This window comes from Parus major, chromosome 4A (assembly GCF_001522545.3).
Source record: "Parus major isolate Abel chromosome 4A, Parus_major1.1, whole genome shotgun sequence".
Taxonomy (NCBI): domain Eukaryota; kingdom Metazoa; phylum Chordata; class Aves; order Passeriformes; family Paridae; genus Parus; species Parus major.
Window position 1 is genome coordinate 4988596 of NC_031772.1, and position 23486 is coordinate 5012081.

General features: G+C 41.5%; 1 protein-coding gene across 1 annotated transcript in view; it reads left to right on the forward strand.

The window, feature by feature from the left end:
• Positions 1–4888: 4888 nt before the first annotated feature.
• The window catches only part of BRWD3 (bromodomain and WD repeat domain containing 3), a 41452-nt gene continuing 22854 nt past the window's right edge, over positions 4889–23486 (forward strand). The window contains exons 1-13 of the mRNA XM_033514031.1: positions 4889–5039; positions 7052–7150; positions 13146–13306; positions 14308–14529; positions 15901–16001; positions 16642–16712; positions 17562–17662; positions 18834–18874; positions 20302–20406; positions 21370–21523; positions 21916–22050; positions 22445–22573; positions 22966–23191. Coding sequence (XP_033369922.1) covers positions 13223–13306; positions 14308–14529; positions 15901–16001; positions 16642–16712; positions 17562–17662; positions 18834–18874; positions 20302–20406; positions 21370–21523; positions 21916–22050; positions 22445–22573; positions 22966–23191 — 1369 coding nt within the window. The 5' untranslated portion in view covers positions 4889–5039; positions 7052–7150; positions 13146–13222. The remainder of the gene's footprint in view (positions 5040–7051; positions 7151–13145; positions 13307–14307; positions 14530–15900; positions 16002–16641; positions 16713–17561; positions 17663–18833; positions 18875–20301; positions 20407–21369; positions 21524–21915; positions 22051–22444; positions 22574–22965; positions 23192–23486) is intronic.

The following is a 23486-nucleotide window of genomic DNA, read 5'->3' on the forward strand; positions in this document are numbered from 1 at the left end:
CCAGCTCCTGACCCTGCACAGACACCCCAACAATCCCACCCTGTGCCTGGGAGCATTGTCCAAACTCTCCTGGAGCTCTGGCAGCCTTGAGGCTGTGCCATTCCCTGGGGAGCCTGGGCAGTGCCTGACACCCTCTGGGGGAGGAATCTTCCCCTTATCTCCACCTAAATCTCCCTGACACACTTCCAGCCATTCCCTGGGTCCTGTCCCTGTCTCAGGGAGAGATACTGGAGCTGCTCCTCAGAAGGAGCTGTAGCCCTCCATGACTCTCCCCTCAGTTCCCTTTTCTCCAGACTGAATTCTGCAGGTGTACTCCACAGTGGTTTGACTTTGTCACTGCTGGTGGTCTCGAGACATGAGATGTGTTTGTAAATGTGAGGATCAGTGAATCACAGAATTCCAGACTGGTTTGGGTTGGGAGGGACCTTCAAGCCCATCCCATTCCATCCCCTGTCATGGGCAAGTAGACTTTCCACTAGGCCAGGTTGCTCCAAGCCCCATCCAGCCCAGCCTTATGAAGGTCTGAAGTGTGTCCAACTTGCAGGCAATTAGCGCTCTGGTTTTAAATGAGCCGCAGCAGCTCGGTGTGGAGTCAGCTGCTGTACAGATGAGTCAAGCTGAACAACTCTGATTATCAGCACAGTCTCCAGTGACCTGCTGTTCCACATTATCTTTGTTTATTCCTGATAAAGGTGACTGGCTCTGCTCTGGTTTTAAGAACTTTCTGATGGGCTGAGTCTTCTGGCTCAGCCTGGTTTGGTCTTTGTGCTGAAAAACATGTAATTCCAGGCAAAACAGAAAATCAGCTGTTGTTGGACAGTGGGGTATTTGCATCCATGAGCGGCTGTGCTGGTATGGAACAGCTTATGGGATTTGGCTCCGAGTTCCTGCCTTGCCCATCTGCATTGATTTAAAACTAGCCCTGAGTCTGAGGTGCTGGTATTTATAGATCCTGCCAATCCCAGCATTAGCGGGGCAGAGATGTTACGGTTTTGTCACCTCAGGAAAATGTCATGTGGTAGCATGGTCGTTCCAACCTGTTCTCTCTGGGGACCCCAGTGGGTAAAGGCTTTTTTAATTTCAGTCTATTTGCATATTGTTGGTATCTTGTGCAGGTCCAGTGTCTGAGCTTCCTTTTGCTGAGATTCCCTATTTGAGGTTGTGAGTAATTTCCTGCTTGCTCAGCTGCCTTGGCCTCTTGGCCTCCTCCACTGCTTTTTGATACAGTTGTCAATTGATTCTTAATTGATGGTTATTTTGGCAAGTGAGGGAAGTGTTGGATGACTACCTGGAGGAGAGAAATCCACTGCTGAGGCCCAGCTGGGCCTGCCCAGCAGGAGTGGGGACAGAGCAGCCTTAGAAGGGCTGTGTCGCTGCCTCGTTCCAGTTTGCAGCTCCTGCCTTAAATCTGTGCTTGGAAGAGATGTTCCTCTGGGCTTTCCAACAGAGATGGTTCCCAGAGCTCCCTGGTTCCCATCTCTGGCAAAACAGACATCTTACTTTAAGTAGTAGTCACAAAGAATCTTTTTTGGGTTGTTTGTTTCCTGTTCATTGAAACCTTCCTTGGAGGAGAAGTTGTCAGCAACTGTAGAATCACAGACTCCTGATTTGGAAGGGACTCCCAAGGATCATCAAATCCAGTTCCTGTCCCTGCACAGACACCCCAAGAATTCCACCCTGTGCCTGAAGGCATTGTCTAAACAGGGATCAGAGTCACACCAGGGGATTTTGTTTTGGGGATTAAGAGGCTGCTTCTCCCAGCTCCAGGGAGGACTCTTTGCTCGTGGTCTCTGAGGTGATGCTTCCAACCACAGGACCATGAACAGTTTTAGGGGCTGAATTTCTCTGAGCCCTGACGTGACTTCACTAACAGTTCTTCCCTTGTGCTTATCACTGGAGCAGCTTATCTCAGCCTGGCTCAAGCAGTCAGGACTGGGAGAGTTTTTTAAAAAGAGATTTTTTGAAAATAATAGATTTGCTTCACTAAATCCTTTTCTTTTTCGATCCATTGTACCTGTGTGGTTACTGTACTCAGAGAACTCACCTGGTTCTGTTGCATTCTTTTGCTCTCATATTTTAAGTTTTATAGGATTTTTCACATCCCAAGGCAGCAAAACATATTTTCTTCATGATATATCCTAAGCTGCAGCATTCATTCTCACTTAGCACATTTTCAGTTCTGCATTATTTTAACATGCATGGTTTGAGCATGTATTACTTGTTTCTAATTCTTTCCCATTTTCTGATTATTTTCTGAAATATTTTCTCATTATATTTTAAAAAATTTTCTAATATATTTGAGGAGCTGATAATATCCTTGCTGCTGTTTTGTTTTGCCACGTGGGATTTGGATGAGCACACATTGAGAGGTGTAGCTCTACCTTTGCCTTTTTCCATCCTTCTTTTAAGGAAAATCTGATCTGGGAAACATTGGTTTTTTCAGCTGAATGTTTGCAGCTTCATGTTCTAGAAAAATACTTAAAATCCATTTACAACTGTCTCACACAGAGGTGAAAGGAAGGATTTTTGATTCAAGTTTCTTTGGGAACCTGAGAATAGAATTGCTTGTTTAGCTCTGGGCTGTGATTTAAGCATTTTTTTCTGGAAATTATTATGGAAAAGAAATCACCAGGAGAATTTTCTGCTCTTGCTGCCTGCCTGTGAAGCTGTTTGTTAGTAACAGCAGTGCTAATATTCAGATTAAGGGCTGCTTATTTGGGGCTGTTGTGGGTTGTAGAAAGATGGAAATGTGCAGGGAAAGAAGTGTGATCAGGGAATGCTGTCGGGCCCCATGTGTGTCAGTGTTTGTTCTTTGCTATTCCCTAAATTGTGCCTTCATCTTTAAGCCACCAAGTCCTTTTCCATCTTGGAGTTAATCAGGACTGTTTGTGGAACACCTTGGGCTCTGTCTCTGCAGTGGGATATTTGCTGTTAGGCTTAATTCAACACCTTCCTGGGCATGGAATATGGTGAAACTCCCAAACCAGCTCCAGGGTGGAGTGTTTGCTGTGCTACGTGGGGAAAATGATTTGGATTTTTTACATTTCCTGAGAGAATGGTATGGTTTGGGTTCTTTTGATGCTCTGGAAATAAGATTTCAGAGCTTCTAGGTTGGTCTTCTTGATCTTTTAATCTTAAAATTGATACATCGCTGTGTATTGGCATTTGGTGACTCAGGGGCTTGTTGCTGGTTATCAGAGATGGAAATAAGAATTTCATACTCAGATTTTACTTAACTGCAGATTCTCTCTCTTGGACTTCCCTTTCAGACCCTTTCAGAAATATTACATGCTAAAGGGAGGCTGGTGCACCATCATAAAATATTTTGTAGTGTGAACACTTACACAGTGTTTCAGGAATAATTCAGAAAGAGGGGCAAATACCAAAGTTTGGATAATCCTTTTCTGTAATTTCATTTTTTGTTATATCCCATCATTTACAGTGAAAGACAATTCGTGCTCATACACTGAACTTCACTGGCTGTACTTCTGGGAAGGTGCCAATATAATTCTGGAACTCCCATTTTAGGGAAAAAAAGCTAAAATGACTGGAGAAACCTGTCAGTGCAGGAGAGCATTCACAGGGTCATTCCTTGATGCTCACTCACAGGATGAAAAGTCCTGGAGTGAGAACATTTTAATGCACTCATCAGGTCTCTCATTCCTGCACTGAAAAAATAACGATTTTGGATCTTTAGAATCATCATGATTGATGAGATGATTCTTTAACCAGCAGTGACTGAGGGATGAGTAGAGGGAGGAACCGTCTCCAACACCTCACTTTTCCAAGAATTTCATTCACATTGGAAGAGTTTTTAGTCAGATTTAATTAACTGATAATTTTTATATTTAATTAGCGACATTTCCCTTTATTTTTTGGTTAAAATCTGAATATGGGACAGTGTTGATCCTACTCATGGTGCAGGTGGTGACATTATCCAGCCCCACCTGGCTGTGCTGGGTCCTGTAGCTCCACTGCTGTTGCCCAATTGGAATGAAAAAATTCCCAACGACGTGTCCTAATAATCTGTTTGATGACACAGTTGAGTGAACAATGTTTTGGCAGCAGGGAATTACAGACCTTCTCCTTCCTGATGCCTGGCACTCCCTCCCGTGTGCTGGGGTGGGAGCTGGGCACATCCCTGGGATCTGGGTAGGAAGGTAGAAGTTGATCCCTGCAGAGGAGTGGATGGAGCTGTGTGTCCTGTGTCAGAGGAGCTCTGATGAGCAGTTTTCCTGCTAGTTTGTAAATATAGGAGTCAGGCAGTGCAGGACATTCTGGATAATGAGGCACAATTTATTTGTTGTTCCAACAGACTGTCAGAAAAAACTGTTGTCACTCCATAGAAAACAGTCTCTGTCCAAAGGGAAAAATAAAGGATGTTTTCCCAACATGACAAAATTGGAGCCTACACATGTGGGTCTTAAAGATACCTACTCCCAGGAGCTGAAAAGTGGAGACTGAGTATTGATTTTAGGGTAATGTTTAGGGCGTTTAGGAAATTTTTAAGGTTTTTATTCTTTTGCACATGTGCTTCATACAGTGATGTCAATGCAAGGGTGTTTCAGTTAAGCAAAAAATGGGAGGAGAATTAATTGAAAGGTAAAAAAGGCTTTTAAAAAGTTGAGCAGAGGACTGCTCTGGGGATTTTTGTTTCTTATGAAGGGATATCCTAAATTTACAATTAAGCTGTTACAACCTGAAATTTCTGATGTGGCTTTTGCAACACTCCACATCACTTTAAAATGCAGTATAATTAATTTTGAGGGGGTTTTCAGGGGGTTTAGGCTTGGTTGCAGTAATTTTACACTTGAATATGTAGCAAAGTACTACCAGTAGAAGGAAAAAGAAACCAGTTTTCAACTGTCTGTGTTGTTTGTGTGTTTAGGTGGCTGTCAATGCACACATCCCTCCGGATTATCTTCTTAGGATCTGTGAGAGACTTGGACCCCTCTTAGACAAGGAAATCCCCCAGAGTGTCCTGGGGGTGCAGACTTTGCTGGGTGTTGGGCGCCAGTCTCTCCTGAGGGCAGCAAAAGGTAAGATTCTCAGTTTATCTGGGCTTGAATTCTGTTTTAATGATTAACCCCCTTTTGTTGCCATTCCTGTTGGGATAGCTGTGTGTTTTCATGAGCACTGGTTTGCCTCCTGTGCTTGCCAGTTTTTTTCTTCCTAAAATGCAGTTGTTGCTGGCCCTGTTGGATATATTTTCTTGGGTTGAAAATGTAATTTTAAGCAATTCTTGCCTACAGTTGCCTGATCTTTTTACTTCCTCTCCTCCTTTCCCTGTGTGTTCGTGTAAATGGTGTGAATGGGATAAGGGGCTTGATGCATCTGAAAAATACCAATTTTTCTCATACATTTACACACATCTGTGTCTAAAATCATTGAGCTGGGCTATTTTTCAGCCCATTTTTTTCCATTCTATGACTCCCTGGCTGTGTGGACACAGGACAGGGTGGTGACATTTGGGGCAACATTTGGGGAGTAGGAAAAGGCCAGTCTGACAATTCCTGCTTGTCCTCACTTCAGGTTAATTTGAAAGCCCCCATTCCTTTCATGAAGAGAGCACCAGTCCTTTTCCCTTTGAAAAACTCTCTCTGGTTGAGAGAATGATCCTGAGAGCAGTTCTGTGTTAGAACTAAAGAGATCTGAGAGCCATCTTCTATTGAAGTGATTCCTCCTTCCCTCCTCACTCCATGCCCCTGCCACTTCCTCCCTGCAGGAGCCAGAACTTCCTTGATCCTGTGATGTGCTGATTCAGAGAGCTGAAATGTTGCAAAATTTGTTGTAGTGAGTTAAATGAGCTGGTGGAAAAGGATCACAGGGCTGGAGGTGACACAGGAGGAGGAGCATCATCCTGGGAGAGGAGGAGGGATGGCAGAGCAGGACCTTCCTGTTTTGGTGGCAGTTGAGCACTTAATTCCCTGCATCCTGTGGTGATGCTGACGAGCATCTGCTGATCCATTGGATATCTCCTGAAGGGATGAGCTGTTCTCAAACACGTTGGCCTACAGAGTTTTGGGACTGAGTTTTGTTTTGCCTGTGCTTTGCTGTAATTAGGTGCAGAAATTCAGGCAAAACTTTCCTTCATTTCACACTCAGTTTGCAGCTTAGAAGCAAACAGCAGCAAAATGTAAAGAGAAAATAAACATTTTTCTGCAGGGGAACAGAAGGGTTTAGGTGGAAGGATCTATTTTAGGAAGTCTGAGTGCTGTTTTTAATGAGTATCATTTAATACTTTGTGCAGCAGCAGTTTGGGGTTTAATCAGAAGGTGCTCTCAGGAGTCTGAGTCACCTCAGCTTGTGCACTTTATGTTCAGAGACCTACATGGTGCTACACAGATCCACCAACCTGCGGCACTGTCCTTCTGTTTTAGCACTTACTCACCGTGGAAGCTCATTTCTCTCCCTCCAGATGGCCAGAAATGGAAGAAATCCAGGTCTAATTTCTGAGGCACTTTGAACAGTCTCAGAAAAATCACTATTGTTCTAGAGAGGAGCCTCTCTGAGGCCAGTTGGCAGCAGAGAGCTGGAGAGTCTTTAAAGAGAACAGTCTTCACTTTAAAACAATGATTTTTTTTTTGGGGGGGGTGGGGGGTATGCAGAGGACAATCTGAAAGGAGGGCACATTGCCACATATTACAGGAAAACAGATTTATTGGAAAAAACCCTCACTTCTCTCACTTTTAGGAAGCAAAATGTGAATTCTCCAATGTGCAGTTCCTAAGCAGAGGTGCTTTAAGTGTTGCCATTGCAGAAGGAAAACATGGCAGAGTTCAGCTGGACCTCAATATAAAGTGCACCCACTTTTTAAATTCACTTTTTCTCTCCATGGATTTAGAGTCAGTAATCACCCAAATTAAGCAAAAATAAGTTGAAACCATTTACAGTGACACTGCTGAGGAACTGGAAAGCAGAGCTGCAATCTTTAAATGAGGAATCTGACAAACAGATAAATCTTATTCTGGGCTGTTGGGAGTGGTGCTTGATCTCTTGCTTATTTGATGTATTGATTATTTCTTCTCCCTTGCCACTCTTTCTGGTGCAGACTTCAGACACACACTATGGAAAGGATCTGCATTTGCAGCTCTGCACAGGGGCCGACCCCCAGAACTCCCAGTGAACTACGGGAAACCACCAAACGTGGGTGAGTCTGGAAGTCCATAAAATGTTCTTTTCTTCTCTTTCTATTTATTCCTGTCCCACAGAAAGTTCCTCTCACTGACTAAAACACTACTCCGGGTTTGCATTAATGTTTTCTTTGACATTTCATGATGAATTTGTCTAAAACAAGTCTCTCCCTGGCAATAGGGTGATTTTTGTGTTATTCAGGCTTGGATTTGCCACAGTGTGTGTAGCCATGTTTTGCATGGTTGTTTGGAGAGCAATGGGCTTGAGTATTTTTTTCTTTTTATGCCTCCATAATATGTACATGTGGCTGTAAGATTGAATGGGCATGGCCACAGGAGCATGGAATCCTGGAATCATCATGGAATCTTAGCCAGAACAAAGCGTCTGGCTCCCAGGGAACCTTTTTGACTCAAGAATTCCTTTTAGTTGGATTATGACAGAAAACAGACTGCTTGCAGCATCCCTCTCCAAAAAGGAAATAATCACCAAAGCAACATTTGTGTTCCTTCAGCCTCAGTTGTCCACACAATTAGATAAAGAACTTGTATAAAACTCAGATATATGTGGGCTCTCAGCTTACATCTCATCACAGAGCTGCTCTGTTTTATATAAACTCAAGAGTTTGCCTTGTATGGTTTGAACTTGCATTAAGCGTTTTTATAGCACAAAAAAATTGATTCTTGCAGGCATAAAAGTAAATCTTGGTTTGTTTCTTTTTAGGGTATTTTATCTCAGTTTGTGCAAATGGATACATTTTCCTGGTTTGTCAGAGAGTCCTTTCACATGTGGATCCTTCCTCTCTTTGGAGAAGTAGGGATGGTGCTGGCAGTTTCCTGTTTCTACCCTATCTGTGTATTTATTATTTTAGGCTGGTTCTGCAGTTACTTTGCTGTGAGCAGTTGTGCTGATGGATTACTAATAGTCTGAATTGCAGATTTATTGCACACAACTCTTCTGGTTGTATTTCTGCACAGATTCTTGGATCAATTCTTCCATCAGACTGGGTGGTTTTGGAATATGAGGTATTATTAATGAGGCATCCTGGCAGATTGGACTTCAGCATTTATCATGTTTTCATGGCAAAGGGCTGTGCTGCTTGCTTAGTAACTATTTAGTGAATTAAAGAACAGGATAATTTTTTGGTTTGGACATTTCCCTAATTGTTTGGGTTTTGTTTGTTTTTTTTTGTTTTTTTTTTTTCTTTTCTTTTAAGAAATGCAGAGGTATTATATGAAAAAGGGTCTCTAATAGCCAGAAAATAATTTTTATAAGTATTGATTTCTGGAAGAATACAGTCCTTGTTGTAGCTACATAAACTACTACTAAGAGAGGAAAATGTGGATAAATATTAAAGTAAGGATTTGACTTCAGGCAGGAGTTTGATTTTGGGATTCCTTGTTAGTCCTGAAAAGGAAGTCAAGAAAATTCTGTGCCTATTTGTGCAAAATGGGTGTTTTTGTCCTGGTGAGTGGTGCCAGCCAGAGATACTGCAGTGTGTGTGTACAAGACAAAGAAGTGTGCCTGACCTCTTTGGTATTTTGGCATAACAGTGAATTCCCACACTTTGCTGGCTCAGGCAGATGGACTTTTCTGGAATAACTTGCTGAAGGAGTAGGGCTGAAGTAAGACACCCATTAATGTGTATTCAGGAGTGAGGTGGTTGTGTAAGTACCCCTGCAAAGTGGTAAATAAGGTATGGAATGAGCAGCCAGGAGTATTCTCACATCCTTTCCCTTCCAGTGATAAGGATTTAAGCTTTCCACCATAAATGCTGGGAGAATGGGGTCAGTGATGGTCCAGCTGGGATCAACTGGGAGGGCCCAGCTGCAAGAGTTGGGAGTTGCAGTGGTTGCCTTTCCATGTGGCTGGGATGGGACCTTGTGGTCTGTATTCCAAAATAAAAGGTCCTGCACAGTAGAACCAGAGTGGGAAATCCGTGTTGCCTTTCCCCAGTGTGTTTGTGCAGAGCTGGGAATATTCTGGCTGAGGGAGTCTCTGGGAAAGTGCTGAGCTGTGGAAATCATTCCCAGGGCTGTGTGCTGGGGTTGTGGTGATCTGCTGGAGGGGGACAGGGAGGGAAAACACTGTCAGAGCTTCCTGCAGCCAACAGGAAAACACAGAGGAGGAGAATCTGCTCAAGCCATTCTGGGCAGCTTCTGCTGTAGTGGAACTTTTAGGGCTCCCTTTGTGCTCTTCCAGACAGAAAGTGGAAAGACTGGTCATGCAGTACCTCAGGACTGGGAGTGATTCCCCTTTGATAAACATGCTTTTGATGCTACTTCGATTTGTCAGGGCTTCTTTTGTTTTTTACAGGCAGCTCAGAGCAGATCAGAAGGAAGGTTGTTTTCTCTCTTTGAGAGCTGCTCTAACCTGAGGATGGAAATCTTTCCATGGGCAGCTGTTGTTAATGAAAACAACACAAAATGTAGAAGCAGAAGGTTTTCAGCACAGTCTCAGTGAGCAAGCATTTAGCTGGGTGGAAGTTCACTGTCAAGGTGATGCAGCTTCCTTGGGCCTGCCAAAGAGCAGCGCTGGGATGAAGTCAGGAATCGATGATGGTTCGTGCTGGAAATGAGTTCCATGAGGTCAGCAGCTCCCAGAGCTGGAACATGCTGTGCTTTCGCTGCTTTTCCTGGGTCCAGGCTCTTTGTGGCCACACATCCACTCTCTGAGAAGGTGTTTTCCATGTGTGAGCCAGCTGTGTTTGTTTCCTGGCATTCCTGTGAAATCCTGGCTTGTGTCTCTCCTGTGAGTGGTACCTGATCCCTGCTCGGATTTGTGATGAGGGCAAAATCTAGGTCCTCATTACAAAGTCACAGTGCTTCTTGCAGAAGGTAAAAGTCTGATAGGAGCTCATCACCCCTAAGAAACTGATTTTAAAACAAACATTTGCACCAGTTTCCCATTTCTGAATTTTCCTTGCAAACAGTGGATCGAGACAAGAGTTTTTAGGGAGAGCAGGAATCGCAGCTGGTGCTGCTCAGTGACTTTGCCTCACTGAAATGCTTGAATTCCTTCTGAAGTTGTGATTTAACTTTGAAGTCTGGGCTGTCTGGTGATTGTTTTTTAAATCTAGCTTTCACTGGTGGGTTGTTGTTGCTAGGTTTGGGGTTTATCCTTCCTAGGTGAGCTTTCTTGCAAGGTGTGCTGTTTCCTATAGTAGAATAGGAGGTAAATTGTGATTTAAGAATTGCTCTTGTCAGTTTATTTGTCAGTCTTGCATTAAGCACTGCAATTTTCCTCAAGGTGTGGCCTTCCAGGACCAAGGACTGTGGGAAAGAAAGAGAAAAATGTCTGTATTTTACAGGTTGGTAGTTGGAGGAGCTGATATAGCCCTTCAATGTTGGGACAAAATTAACTTTCCTTATCAGGAAGGCTGGATCTCCTCCCTTTTTTATGGGAAATAACTGTCTTGAAAGTTTTTCCTGGCAAGGAATAGTGAGGGGGTGGACTTGGCAGCTCTTACATCCAGTGTGGCATGAAATACATCAGTTAATGAGATAGGTTAGTAAAATTTTTTAGGGTTACTAAGTTGCTATTTCTCCATGTGGGAATTGTTGTTGGGTTTTAGTGCTTTGGGGCCTTAGGAGGACAATAACTTCATTGTGCTGTAGAAAGGAAACTTCACAGGGATTTTTGTCATGTGGGGGTAATTCCCTATTTAGATATTGTGTATTAATCTTCCAAAAAATACAGGAATGGAGAATGTTTGAGTTGCTCCTTTGAAGCAATGATAGGTTTGGGTTTTTTTTGTCCAAAGATGCTGTTGCCTCGATAAAGTTGTTGCTCCTCACGGCTCAACAACAGTTCTGGATGTCTCTGATTGAAGCATTTCATAAACAGGGCTTTTTATTTGGTAATTATCTGTGGGAGATGGAGGAGTTTTGTCCCCATTGTGCAAATAGTGAAATAAACACAGAAAAAAAAAAAAGAAATTACTTTCATATCCGCTGAAGCTGAACTGATTGCAAGGCTGGGAATAGACCGGAAAAATGAGGTGCCAAAACTGTGGGATTTTGGTGCCTTTTGGTGCTTCCTTCATGGGATTTACAACAAACAGCAGTGGCAAATGTTCAGAAGCATTGCAGGGGTATACAGAAAATATTGAGATTATTAGGGGTATTTTGACATGAGAGTGTATCTTTTTGATTCACACAGTTCTTTGTGTGGTTAAAAAAAATATTCAAAGCCATTTGAAATTGCTTACAGGCAGATACACTGTTATTATGTATTTAAATATATAAATATATATTGAAATGCTTGAAGCCTTGAAAGACACAGCAGAATCACCATGTTGCTGAACAACTCCACGTCTCTGTTGGCACACAGGGTGGGGGAAAGGGAGGTGTAATCTTTTTAAGAATTCAGCTTTTAAGCTGTCATACTTGAAGAGTAAATAAAATAATGTGTAGGCAAAGCTGAAGTACCTTATAGAGCATTTATCACTGCGGGATCTCTGTATTAGAGGTAGGAAAAAGAGTTTAAAATTCCAGTTTTACTTTGCTCAGGGAGAGAGTTTTGTTTAACAGCCTTGTATAATATCAGGTATCAATTGAATAGTAGGTAGGTAGTAAATTAATTTGCTTTAGTGTGTTTTGCTTTTTAGTATTGCAGAATGTCAGTTTTTGCATGCAAAGCAAATATTGACTGAGGGTGAGGTTATGCTGGAGCCTGATGCCTTTTGCAAGCATCTTTTATGCAGCTTTTTTCCCTCGTGTGTCATGTTTCAATTGTGTTGAGTGATTAAAAATAATCCACGTTTCAGAGCCTAAAACTGAGACACAAAAATGCTTTCTTTAAAGCTGGAAACAATTTCTTTTCCTTGCTTGTGTGTAAATACTTCAATGGTATCAATTTACACAAGGAGTTACGGGTTAGGAACCCTTTGAAATGGCACTTCTTGACTTTGTAGATTAATTTTTTAACGTATTCCATGATGATTTTTTTTTTGTGTAGATTGGCAGCGATATCATGAGACAATTAAGAAATAGCTCGAGTTTTTCACTAGACTTTTAAGCTAAAGGAGAGAAAGGCACTAAAGAGCTTTGTGGGGCTCCTGTGAAGCCCAGCCCACATCAAGGTGCAGGGGAAGATAAGGAGTTGCTCCAGGGGATCTGCTATCACAGGGACGCCACAAACCCACCAGCACAGCTCTGTTAGATCCTCAAGTGCCACTGAAAAACCCTCTCAAAACTTTCAAATCCAAAGTTCAAGTGCTGTGACTGAGGATAGGTTGGGGAAAATAGCAATAGGAGAGGATTGGTGAAATTAAATAACCCCAAGTGTTCTCCAGTTGTGCATTACAGGATGGGTTTGTGCATTTAAGTTTTGGGCTGTTCTTGGAAGAGCTGCTGGCTATGGGAATAGGAAGGAGTTTGTTGTTGCTGCAGTTCTTTCTCCTACCTGCCATTCTGCCACTGGGAGTTTTCCATCAGTGCCACCTATTTCTTGTTCTTCAATTCCATTGGCATGGGAATTCAAGGATGTGGATGTGGAAGTCCTTTGGCCCTCACATATGATCTAGAAGCTATTCCAATGAAAGATTTTTATCACTTCTTTTATCACAAAAAAAGCACTTAAAATAAACTATTCTTATACTCCTCTTGTAACTGATATTAGTTACATGTAATTTCCTAAATTTCCTTTCTTCCTTCAAAGATTTTTCTTAAAGATTTTGCACGTCCATGTAGGATAAATGTATCTGTAACCTGTTGATGAATTGAACATTGGAATAACTCCCAGTTGTGGTGGGAACTTTTCATTCTACTTTAGTTTTTGGTAAGGAAGAAGGTGCAGCCTGTGGTTGGTATTGAAAGGCACCATCAAGAGTGGCATTTCTTTTTATAACACTGGTCAGAATGTTCTGATGAGGTGGAAGATGTTCAGATTTATTACTGATTCTCATAATAAAGTTGTTAGTAAATACTATATTTGATTTAATATTTATTTACTCTGAGTTCTGGACAAAATTCATGTCTCACTCTTCTTTTTGCTTCTTTTTTCTCTCCCAGTTCATATCCTTTCTGCCAGGCAATTAACTGGATGTGGCCGTTTCAGCCACTTGTTCCCAACATCCACCTACCAACACATGAAGATGCACAAGAGGATTTTGGGGCACCTCTCCTCTGTTTATTGCATAGCCTTTGATCGCAGTGGGAGGAGAATTTTTACAGTAAGTTTAAAATGTGGACCTTTTTCTTTTCAAAGATTGCTTTTTTTGGTTTGATTTCTTTCCTTCTTGAGTCTCTCAAGAGCCTCTTAGTCACTGATTGAGAAGCAGACATGACTTTGTTCAGCTGCAAGTTGCTTTTCTGCTAAATTTACCTTCCTGGATTTGTAGTGTGTCAGTAAATACATGGAAATTATTTTAAGTTTTTTCTCCAGAACGCAGTGACATCCATTTCTGTGGTGATGCCCTTGATTTTTGTTGGACATATTTTAAAATGAACAGAATTTTCAAATTAATGTTGCATTTTTAGCTGTTAATGTTAATCCCTGTGTGTGGAGTGACAGGACAAGGAGGAATGGCTTCCTGCTGCCAGAGGGGAGAGGGCTAGGTGGGATGTAGGGAGGAAATCCTTCTCTATGAGGGTGGTGAGGCCCTAGCACAAGGTGCCCAAAGAAGCTGTGGCTGCCCCATCCCTGGAGCCAGGTGGGATGGGGCTGGAGCAACCTGGGATAGTGGAAGGTGTCCCTGCCTTCCAAATAGATCCCTTTCCTGCATAAATCATCATGTGATTCCATGATTCTCTTTTATCAAATTGAAATCCTTGACTCTATAAGGTGATCCCCAGACTCCACAGTTCATGGAATCATAGAATCCCAGAGTGCTTTGGATGGGATGGAATATTTCAGTCATCCAACCCCACCCCTTGCCATGGGTAGGGACACCTTCCACTGTCCCAGGCTGCTCCAGCCCCATCCCACCTGGCCATGGGCACCCCCAGGGATCCAAGGGCAGCCACATCTTCTCTGGGCACCCTGTGCCAGGGCCTCCCCACCTTCCCAGGGAAGAGTTTCTCTCTAAAATTGTGCCTCTGTGGAATCCCACTGAGTTGTTCTGCCGGTTCCCAGGGGTTGGGATCCTTGTCCATCCACAGCGATCCGTGTGTGACGTGCATGGAACATGTCCCATATTTTCTGTAATCTTTGGGAATTCCTGTGCAATTTCAGGGGTCAGATGACTGTTTGGTGAAGATCTGGGCCACGGATGACGGGCGCCTGCTGTCCACCCTGCGGGGCCACTCTGCCGAGATCTCGGACATGGCCGTCAACTACGAGAACACGCTGCTGGCCGCGGGCAGCTGTGACAAGGTGGTCAGGGTGTGGTGCCTCCGGACCTGTGCCCCCCTGGCAGTCCTGCAGGGCCACTCAGCTTCCATCACTTCCATACAGGTAAGGACTGATGGGGTTTTCCCCTAAACTCTTGAGGTAGAATGGTAGTAAGAGCTGTGGCGGTCTTATTCTGTCTGTGATCTGTCCCAACTCAGTGGTGTTTTTCCTGGCTAAATCAATCCTGTAGTGCCCAGGGAATCATCCTTCTGCTTCTGTGTGCTTTTAGCTGTGTGATCCCACTGCTGCTTCCTTATGTCTAGAAAATGGAAGGTCTGATGCTCTTTTAAAGCAGCTCAGAGAGCAGCAGCATCTCCTTGGCTCAACTTGCTGACGTGTTTGGCATCTTTGGTGGTGCTCCTGGCACAGCAGCTGACCCAACATTTGTGTTCACAGAGAATAGTTGTTTTTCAGAAGAATCAGTGAAAATTTCTTACTCCCCATATCTTGTTTCCTTCTTATTTTAACTTGTAGCTTAAAGAACTTTTCTGGATGTTGTAGCAAATGCAGATTTTCTTAAAAAAAACCTCACAACTGCCAGCAGAGACCTCCAAAAACCAAAATTCCAGGATAAAAAAGACAATCCCTGCAATTTGGCAGATAATGCACATAGAGGGGAGAGTGAGTGGGGCTGTTTGGCTCAGAATCCCTCTCTCCTGGAGTTGTGCTGCCTTGGATTCAGCACAGGCTTCTCCATCGTGCCAGTATTCCCCAGGAGTCTCATTTCTCCCCATCTTCCCTACACTTCCAGTTTTGTCTGATTTCAACCATGTTAAGGTGATCATGTTAGAAATGTGTTTTCCAGCCTGACTTTCTAACTGGTGTGTTATTTGTTTACATGTACATGTATATATATATATATATATATGGGTGGGTGGGTGGGTGTGTTTCTCTCAAGCTCTTTGTAAAACTGATAATTTAGAATATAATCAGTCACTGCTTTTTGAGGAAGCAGTCCTGGATTCCTTTATCAAATTACCAGGTAGCCTGAGGATTAAAGGTATTGTTGCAGTTATGAAATTAAGAATAAAAAGCTTTCCCACTCCTTAGAGAGGCTTAGGAAGATAGGGAAGAGGGGATCCTGCTGTGCAGCTGCTCTTCGTTGGCCTTGGATGCAGGAATAGTTAGTTGTGTTTGCTTGATCCAGTTCTATCCTAGAAAGAACTATTTTTACCCCATTTACAGGGTCTGGGCTTGTTTCATCTCTCCAATTTCCTTTGTGTGGTAAAAACAAAGAATTCCTAACCAAAATGTAGGTGTTTTCCATTTCCTCAGCTTTATTTTTATGGAAGGTTACGTTCTGTGCTTTCCCCTGCTCTCTCTACTCCTGGGGAGAAACTAATATGTTAGAGAAAAACATTCTTGTCAACAAGTTTCCAGCATGAAAGAAGAGAAAGTAGGAGCTGGTTTAATTGTTACAACTTTTATTTTTAGTTCTCTCCAGCAAGGAAAGGAACAACTCGATACCTCACTTCCACTGGTGCCGACGGAACAATCTGTTTCTGGCAGTGGCATGCGAACACCATGAAATTCAAGTGAGACTGTTTAGATAATTACAATTATTTTAACTCAAGGAGGAACTTATTTTTGATTTTGGCATGGAGAAGAGTGCTGAGATAATGAATTCAGGGCGTTTTCTTGCTCAGTAAACTGGTGTGTGGGGCAGGAGCACTTTGGGATTCTGTGGTGTTGGAACCCAAAGGGGAGGCAGAGATTGGGGTTGTTATTTCTGAGGTTTGTGCTTTGCAAGCCAAAGTTGTGGAAGGAATTCCAGTTTTTACATTCAGGATTAAATCCCTGTCCAAAATGTACAGACAGAAGAATTAATTTGCTTTTAATCAGAAGAATGTACATATGTAGATGTCATCAAACCCATATTTCATTGGGAGGAAATGCTATTGGATTAATGGTTTGGCAGGGTCAGTTTTAAATAGATTTGAATTGGTGAGGGTAATGTTAAATCAGTTAAATAATCTTCTCAGTTTAGAGAATTATTGTTTTCTTGTTAAACTAAGGAAGAAAATTCCGAAAACAAAAAATAAATTCCAGCAAACTTAGGTGAGAATTACAAAATTAAGAGACTTAAGATGAGCTTGACCTCAACCTGCTGAGCTGCAGGGAACTGTTTGTGTTGAATAAAGAAGGAAAAATAAAACTAGTGTATTTTGCATGTAGGGATCGTCCTGTGAAGTTTGCAGAGAGGTCCAGACCTGGTGTTCAGATCTCCTGTTCATCTTTCAGTTCTGGTATGTGTGCAGCATCAGCTGTTTCATGAATTTGGGGCTTTGGTGACAGTTCTGTTACTTCTCTTTAAATACAAATATGCTTAAACTCTTTTCCAGTTAATTTTATCCCTGTCAAATTGTGATTATTGGAAATTTTCCCTGCAAAGTGTCTGCTCAAGCTGCTCTTTCTCTTCCAATAAATTAAGCTAAAATATCTTGACCATTTCCAAGGCTTTCAGTCTCTTGTTCTGCACATCAGAGATATTTCTCTGTAACATCCTTTTAAGACTCTACCTTGTAAAGTTTTTGAGTGAAAAGTTGTGGAAATCCTCTGTCAAAGATTGCACTTTTGCTAATCTTCCAAATTTGGCTGAATTCTAAGAGGATCAATTCAATGTATTGTAAAATCTCAGCCTAATAAGTCTTCTTTGCAGCTTTAAATGCTGCAAAGAAAAATACTGATTTTTACAAAGAAAATTGTGTAATTACTCATTAAATTTTCTTTCTCAGAATTGAGAACTTTTGTAGTGCCATGTTCCTTTTTTAAAGGCCAAAGTCCTGAATTAACTAAACCCATTTCAATGCAGTAAACCATACAGCAGTGGCCTTTTTGAGCAATACTGTAAAGAAATTACAATAAAATACCTTAATCACTGCATCCCAACTCAGCAATAATTTCTCTGATGTGTGTCAGGTAGATATTAAAACTGCATTTAAATATTTCATTCGACATTTACCTGTTTACATTGAAATTTTCTGTTTCAAACTAGTTGGCTGCTTTCACAAGAAAACTGCAAATTAGAATAAATGAAGTTAAAATAAGTTGTTCCTTGGATGACTTTTCTTCTCACAGAGAATTCTCTGTTTCAGGTGGCATGTTCATTGCAACAGGGAGTACTGACCATGTCATAAGAATTTATTATTTGGGCTCAGAATCTCCAGAGAAAATGGCTGAGCTGGAATCTCACACGGTAAGAGGCAAATCCAAAAGAAAATCTCTTTTTTCCTCCCACCTTTTCCTCCTTTCAGGTGTTTGATTTCTGTACATCCTATTTTTTATTTTTTTTTTTTTATTTACTGTCTAGAATTTGTTTGGCTTTCAACATTGTGGTATTTAAATGGCTGGAAATTTGTGGGATGTTTATTTTTAAATCCCTCTGAGGCAAGAGGTTTGTGCAAAGTAGGCTTTATGTATTCCATTCCTCCAGAAAACTGAGGGACCAGGTAATTTTCCCTTTTTCTTGAAAAAGTCTGTGTTGAAATGAGGAATTAAAACATTTTTAATTCACAATGTCATTACACAATGTCATATTTTCCTATTAAACTTGCTGTTGAATGTTGAGTTAAATCCACATAAAACAAAGTAATTCAGATTTTGGACTGTGCTGTCAAAATTTGTATCATGATGGTAATTTCATTTAGAAAATAAAGCTTAAAAGCATATTTTTTTCAGATAATGCAGAAAGGTTCCCATAAAAATTCAAACTACAAATTTACCAGCTCAGGAACATTTCATGGATTGAGCCCAAGGTCTAAATTGATTCCCTGAACTTCAGTGGGAGTTGTGGCTCTCACATTGAAGTCTCCAAGCCAACACATCTAACAAGCATTTTGCTCACAAAAAGAAAAGGATGTTTTCTCTATTGAACAGGTTTGGAAGAAGCTGTAATTCCTTTAATTTCTTTAAATCCACTCTTAATCCTGCAGACAGCTGTCATCACCCCCCCTAAAACAAATCCCAGTTAGCAGGAGATAGAGACATCAGTGGGAGTAAGGAGAGCAAATCATGGAGCCAGCACAAGTATTTGGGAATTTAAAAAAGGGCAAAACTATGTCTAAAACATAACACTTGTTTCTCAACGATATGTAAGTGTTAATAAAGCCAAGGTTTGCATTTTTTGGATTAAATTTTATGATGCACTTTCATGTTAAGTCTAAAAATTGCAGGAAACCATCACCTCTCTCTGAAGGTTTCTCTTTCAGTGTTTAACACAATGTGTCTGGTGATGTTTTAACTTCAAATACAACTTTTCTGTGCTTGAATTTTTTGACATTTTTTTTATTAGCTGAGTAAAAAGCTCATCATGGAGATCTTTTAGGCTGAGGTTTTTCACTTCTGTTCTTTTCCTCCCTCCTGTTTAGGACAAAGTGGTTGCAGTGCAGTTCTGTAACAACGGTGACAGGTGAGTGCTGGGTTTTTGACCTGATAACGATGATATTTAATTTTCCAAGCAACATTTCATGGAAAATTTGGTGCAACAGGAAGATTTGCCTGTGGGCTTGGCTTAATCTTGGACAAATTATTGCAGTGTGTTGCAAGATGTGTGTCATGTCCACAAGCTCGAACTCGTTGTCCTCTGTTGTAACAACAAACGTGTTCTGTAACTGTGCTTTTGATTTGTTTTTACTTTCAAAGAGCAAATTGGAACCCAAATTCTATAACTCTTCTGTGTAAGAACCTTCCCTCCTAGGAAGCCCCCACAGAGGGGTTGCTTGTGGAGGAAGAGCATTGTAATCAGTGTAGTCTAAAGCAAAATTTGGTAAATATGGATGTTTGTAACTCAACTTTTGCTCCTATTCCTTATTTTGCTGGGCAGGATGTTTAAGGGATGAGCCTTCCAAGTCCTGCTGTAACTGTGCACCTGTACTTGGGAGAGCTTTGTCATGTGGAATTATGTGGGATTGTGCTGGGGGTAATTGTACCACCAGTTCCTTCCAAGCCATGTGCAAGGGAATGAGGTCACATACTGAAAATTTATATTCTGTAACAATGCTTTGAATGGAAAAGGGGTACCTTCCATTTTATTTTAATATAAAGAAGTAAAGAAGAAAATTAATTTGTCACAAGTATTTTCTAACTCTTTTTCATCACAGTGAAAAAAATTAGGTCAGGGAAACTGAAAAGGTGAAACAATTACTTAATAAAATTTAATAGGTTTGCCTTTTAAGTGTAATTTTGTATATAAATGTAGACAAAATGGAATGTACTTCCAAAGGTGTTGGCCATCCTGTGAAAATGTATTACCTGAAGAGCTTTTTTTCCAGTTTCTCAATAAAAATTATTTCTGTTGACATTGATGGCCAAAGCACTATGATGTGGTTAAATACATTTGCTGCATGCTTGAAATTTTTCAATAAGGAGGGGTTTAAAAATTAAAATATTCCCTTTCAGCTCCACAGGCAGGACAACCTCCTTGTGCTCCATTTGGCTCTTTCCCTTGCCTGTCTTCACCCTGTCCCTAAGTTAATGCATTATAATTTATGCCAGACTCCTGGCACACAGTTTCCCTTTCTTTGCTGCCACTCTGAGCTGCTCCAGGGATTTGCTGATGTCATTAAAAAGGGAATGTGCAGCTCGTATGAATTACGACATTGAAGTCATTCCAAGGCCATCTGCTGCTGGAGCCAAATGTAATTAATGTTGTGGGCTAGAAACTCTCTTGTACCCTACAATATCTGATAGGAAAATTGTAACCTCATGAGTAAGAGAAGTAGAGATGCACAAGTACACATTTACAAGTGCATATATATAATTTATTGGTGTCCATGTAGGGATGAAACCATCTTTATTCAGAATTTCATGGCTTTTTTTTTTCCCTTTGTCCCACAGCTTAAGGTTTGTCAGTGGGAGCAGGGATGGAACAGCAAGAATCTGGCACTACCATCAACACGACTGGAAGAGTCTGGTCCTGGATATGGCTACAAAAATGACAGGGTAAAGCAAAGCAAGCAGCACACACCTCATGGGTACATTTACCTGCAAGCTAAAATCCTCCATTGTATGGAAAACTGGTTATTTGCTTCCATTTTTAGTTGACTTCCATGCATGTATTCAAAGTGTCGTGGCTTTGTCAACTTACATCGTTAATTCACCCCCAAATAACTAATAATCTGTTGGTACTTCTCTATCCTAATTGTTGAGGAATATTTAGTATTTTATACATGAAATAAGAATGTCAAACAATTTATCTCACAGAAGGAGGTCTTGGTAGAGCTCCAGTGATCATTTGCTAATATATATATATATACATATATATATCTCCAATATACTTCTTAACATTGTATTTCTACCTTAGGTTTCCAAGTAAGAGGTGAAATTAGTGTTTGGTTCTCAGGTTCCATTAGAGTTTTGAGTTTTTCTTTTTGAGATTCTCAAGTGACTTCTTTAAGTGCCCTGTAATTGAATTGTAATTGAATATTCGAAACAACAAAGAGCAGAAATTGAGAAATCCATTAGGCACTTGCTTTGCAGAATTCTCCATATTTCAGTGGTTGCATTTGCAGTGTTTGCAGTCGGAAGTGTGAGTTGGATTTATTTAGCAGGCTCCTGCTCATTGTGGAGTTTACTGATATTGATGACTGATAAGAAAAATGCCTTGTAGGAAAAAGCCTAATAGAGCTGAAAGCAAAAATTAGGGTAGAGAGGGATGATGGCTTAGGAGCAGAGGAGAAAATGTCCTTTTTAAGGAAATAGAGCTCTATAAATCTCAGTGGCATTAAATATTTCCTGTATCCACTTTGTACCACTGCAGAACCATCCTTTATTCTCCTGCCTTAGCCAGAGTCACAGAGGTGCCTGTGATCCATCCTCCCCCGAATTTCATTCTGAATTAGCTCTACTAAATGTTTCCATATGTGGTTACTGATTTATTCCTTTTTAAATTGTTGATTTCCTTAGAAACAATGTGGCATCTGGAGAGGACAAGGTCACCAAGCTGAAGGTTACCATGGTGGCTTGGGATCGATACGATGCCACCGTCATCACTGCAGTCAACAATTTCCTTCTCAAAGTGTGGAACTCGTCCACAGGGCAGCTTCTGCATAGCTTATCTGTGAGTACAATTCCAGGGGGGAATCCCAAGTGGATGTGGTTCACTCTGAGATTGATTTCAGGCTGAACTCATCACCATTCCCATGAGGAGGATTTGGTGTTGAAGTATCCAGCTGTCTCCTGCCTGCTGGGAGGAGAGTGCACCATGGGGCAAGGAGCTGAATCCTGGTCATTGCTGGCTGACAGGGAACCCTTTGGAGCCTCCTTCCTCCCCATCCCTCCCCATCTCAGCGGTGCTGAGCTGTGACACTGCCAAACCTGAGGCAGGAGTGGTGACCAAGCACAGTTCCAGTAAACTGAGGTGGCCTGGTCTGGGCAGAGTAACTCCCAGCACATGTGGACATAGCAAATGCAGAAATAAAACTTCTTTTTTCCCCTCTGCTGTTGTTGCAGGGTCATGACGATGAAGTTTTTGTTCTGGAGGCTCATCCCTTTGACCAAAGGATTGTGCTTTCGGCGGGACACGATGGGAATATTTTTGTTTGGGATATAGACAAAGGAACAAAAATTCGCAATTACTTTAACATGGTAAGAAGGATCACAGAAGGTTTGTTTTTTTCCTTTTTTCACAAAACTGGCCTTGAGACAAAAGCAGATTTCATTAAATACCTGCAGAGCCAGTACAGCTCTGAGATCTTTGGTGATCTTGCCCTGTGTCTGCCATTAACATAAAACGTAGACTTTTAGGTGGTTGTTCCAGAACATACATTAAAAATTGGTCTGAAATTCCAGGACAGAGAGAAAAATGTGAAGTTTTACTGTGTTATTCAGTTTAATAAATAAAAGTGTAAATCAGTCTTGAGTGAGATAAGAAATCACAGAAAGAGGATTCAGTATGTGTTGGAACACAGGGGAAATGTTGGTGAAAATGCTGTTGTAGAGAATGTCTGGTTGTGAAAGGAATTCTCTGTGCTTGGTACAGATTGAGGGCCAAGGCCATGGAGCTGTTTTTGATTGCAAGTTCTCACCAGATGGGCAGCATTTTGCCTGCACAGACTCTCATGGACATCTGCTACTATTTGGTTTTGGATGCAATAAATATTATGAAAAGGTGGGTTGAATGAATTTTAAACTCTTCCCTGTCTTGACCTGATTTTATCTTGGAAGTATTTGTGTTACAATTTATTCCCTCACCCTGCCCCAGACAAAATAATAATTAGGTCATGGAGCAGTTGCTCTTTATCTAATGCAAAAAGATTTAGACAAGTGACTCCAGAAATAGAGGAGAAAAGCATTATCTTCTCTGTCCACCTCTCTTGGCCTATTTTATTGTTGAATTCCTGCATCAGGCCTTGCTACATTAGTGGTAGGAATCTGTTCTCTGTCATAACATTCCTTGTGCTGATCCCAAGTGTAAGAGTTGAGGTTTATGGGAGCCATTCCAGAGCAGCAAGACAGCTGTAAATGGCCATTGATTTATTTACTGAATTGCTTTTCTTTCAGATTCCCGATCAGATGTTCTTCCACACGGATTATCGGCCCCTGATCCGGGATGCCAATAATTATGTGCTGGATGAACAGACTCAACAGGCTCCACACCTTATGCCTCCTCCATTCCTGGTGGATGTTGATGGAAATCCTCATCCCACGAGATTCCAGCGGCTGGTGCCAGGAAGGGAAAATTGCAAGGATGAACAACTCATTCCTCAGCTGGGATATGTGGCTAATGGTATTCTGTCTGAAGCTCATGAATAATACAAGTGTGGCACAGTATTGAGCACCAGCTCCTGGGATGGTGCTGTGGGGATGTATAAATTAATGGTTTAAATTCAATGTACAGGTAGAAGAGGAGGTGGGGTTGGGGTTGTGTGTGGAATCAAATTGACTGTAGGCAAGAGTATTCCAAAATCAGTGGATTTTTTCCAGGTATGTGGCAGATGTTTAATTGTCTATTAATCTCTGTAATTGTGGATGTGAGAAAGGAAGCAGGAAGGTGAGGAAAACATGGAAAAAACTTTTGTTTT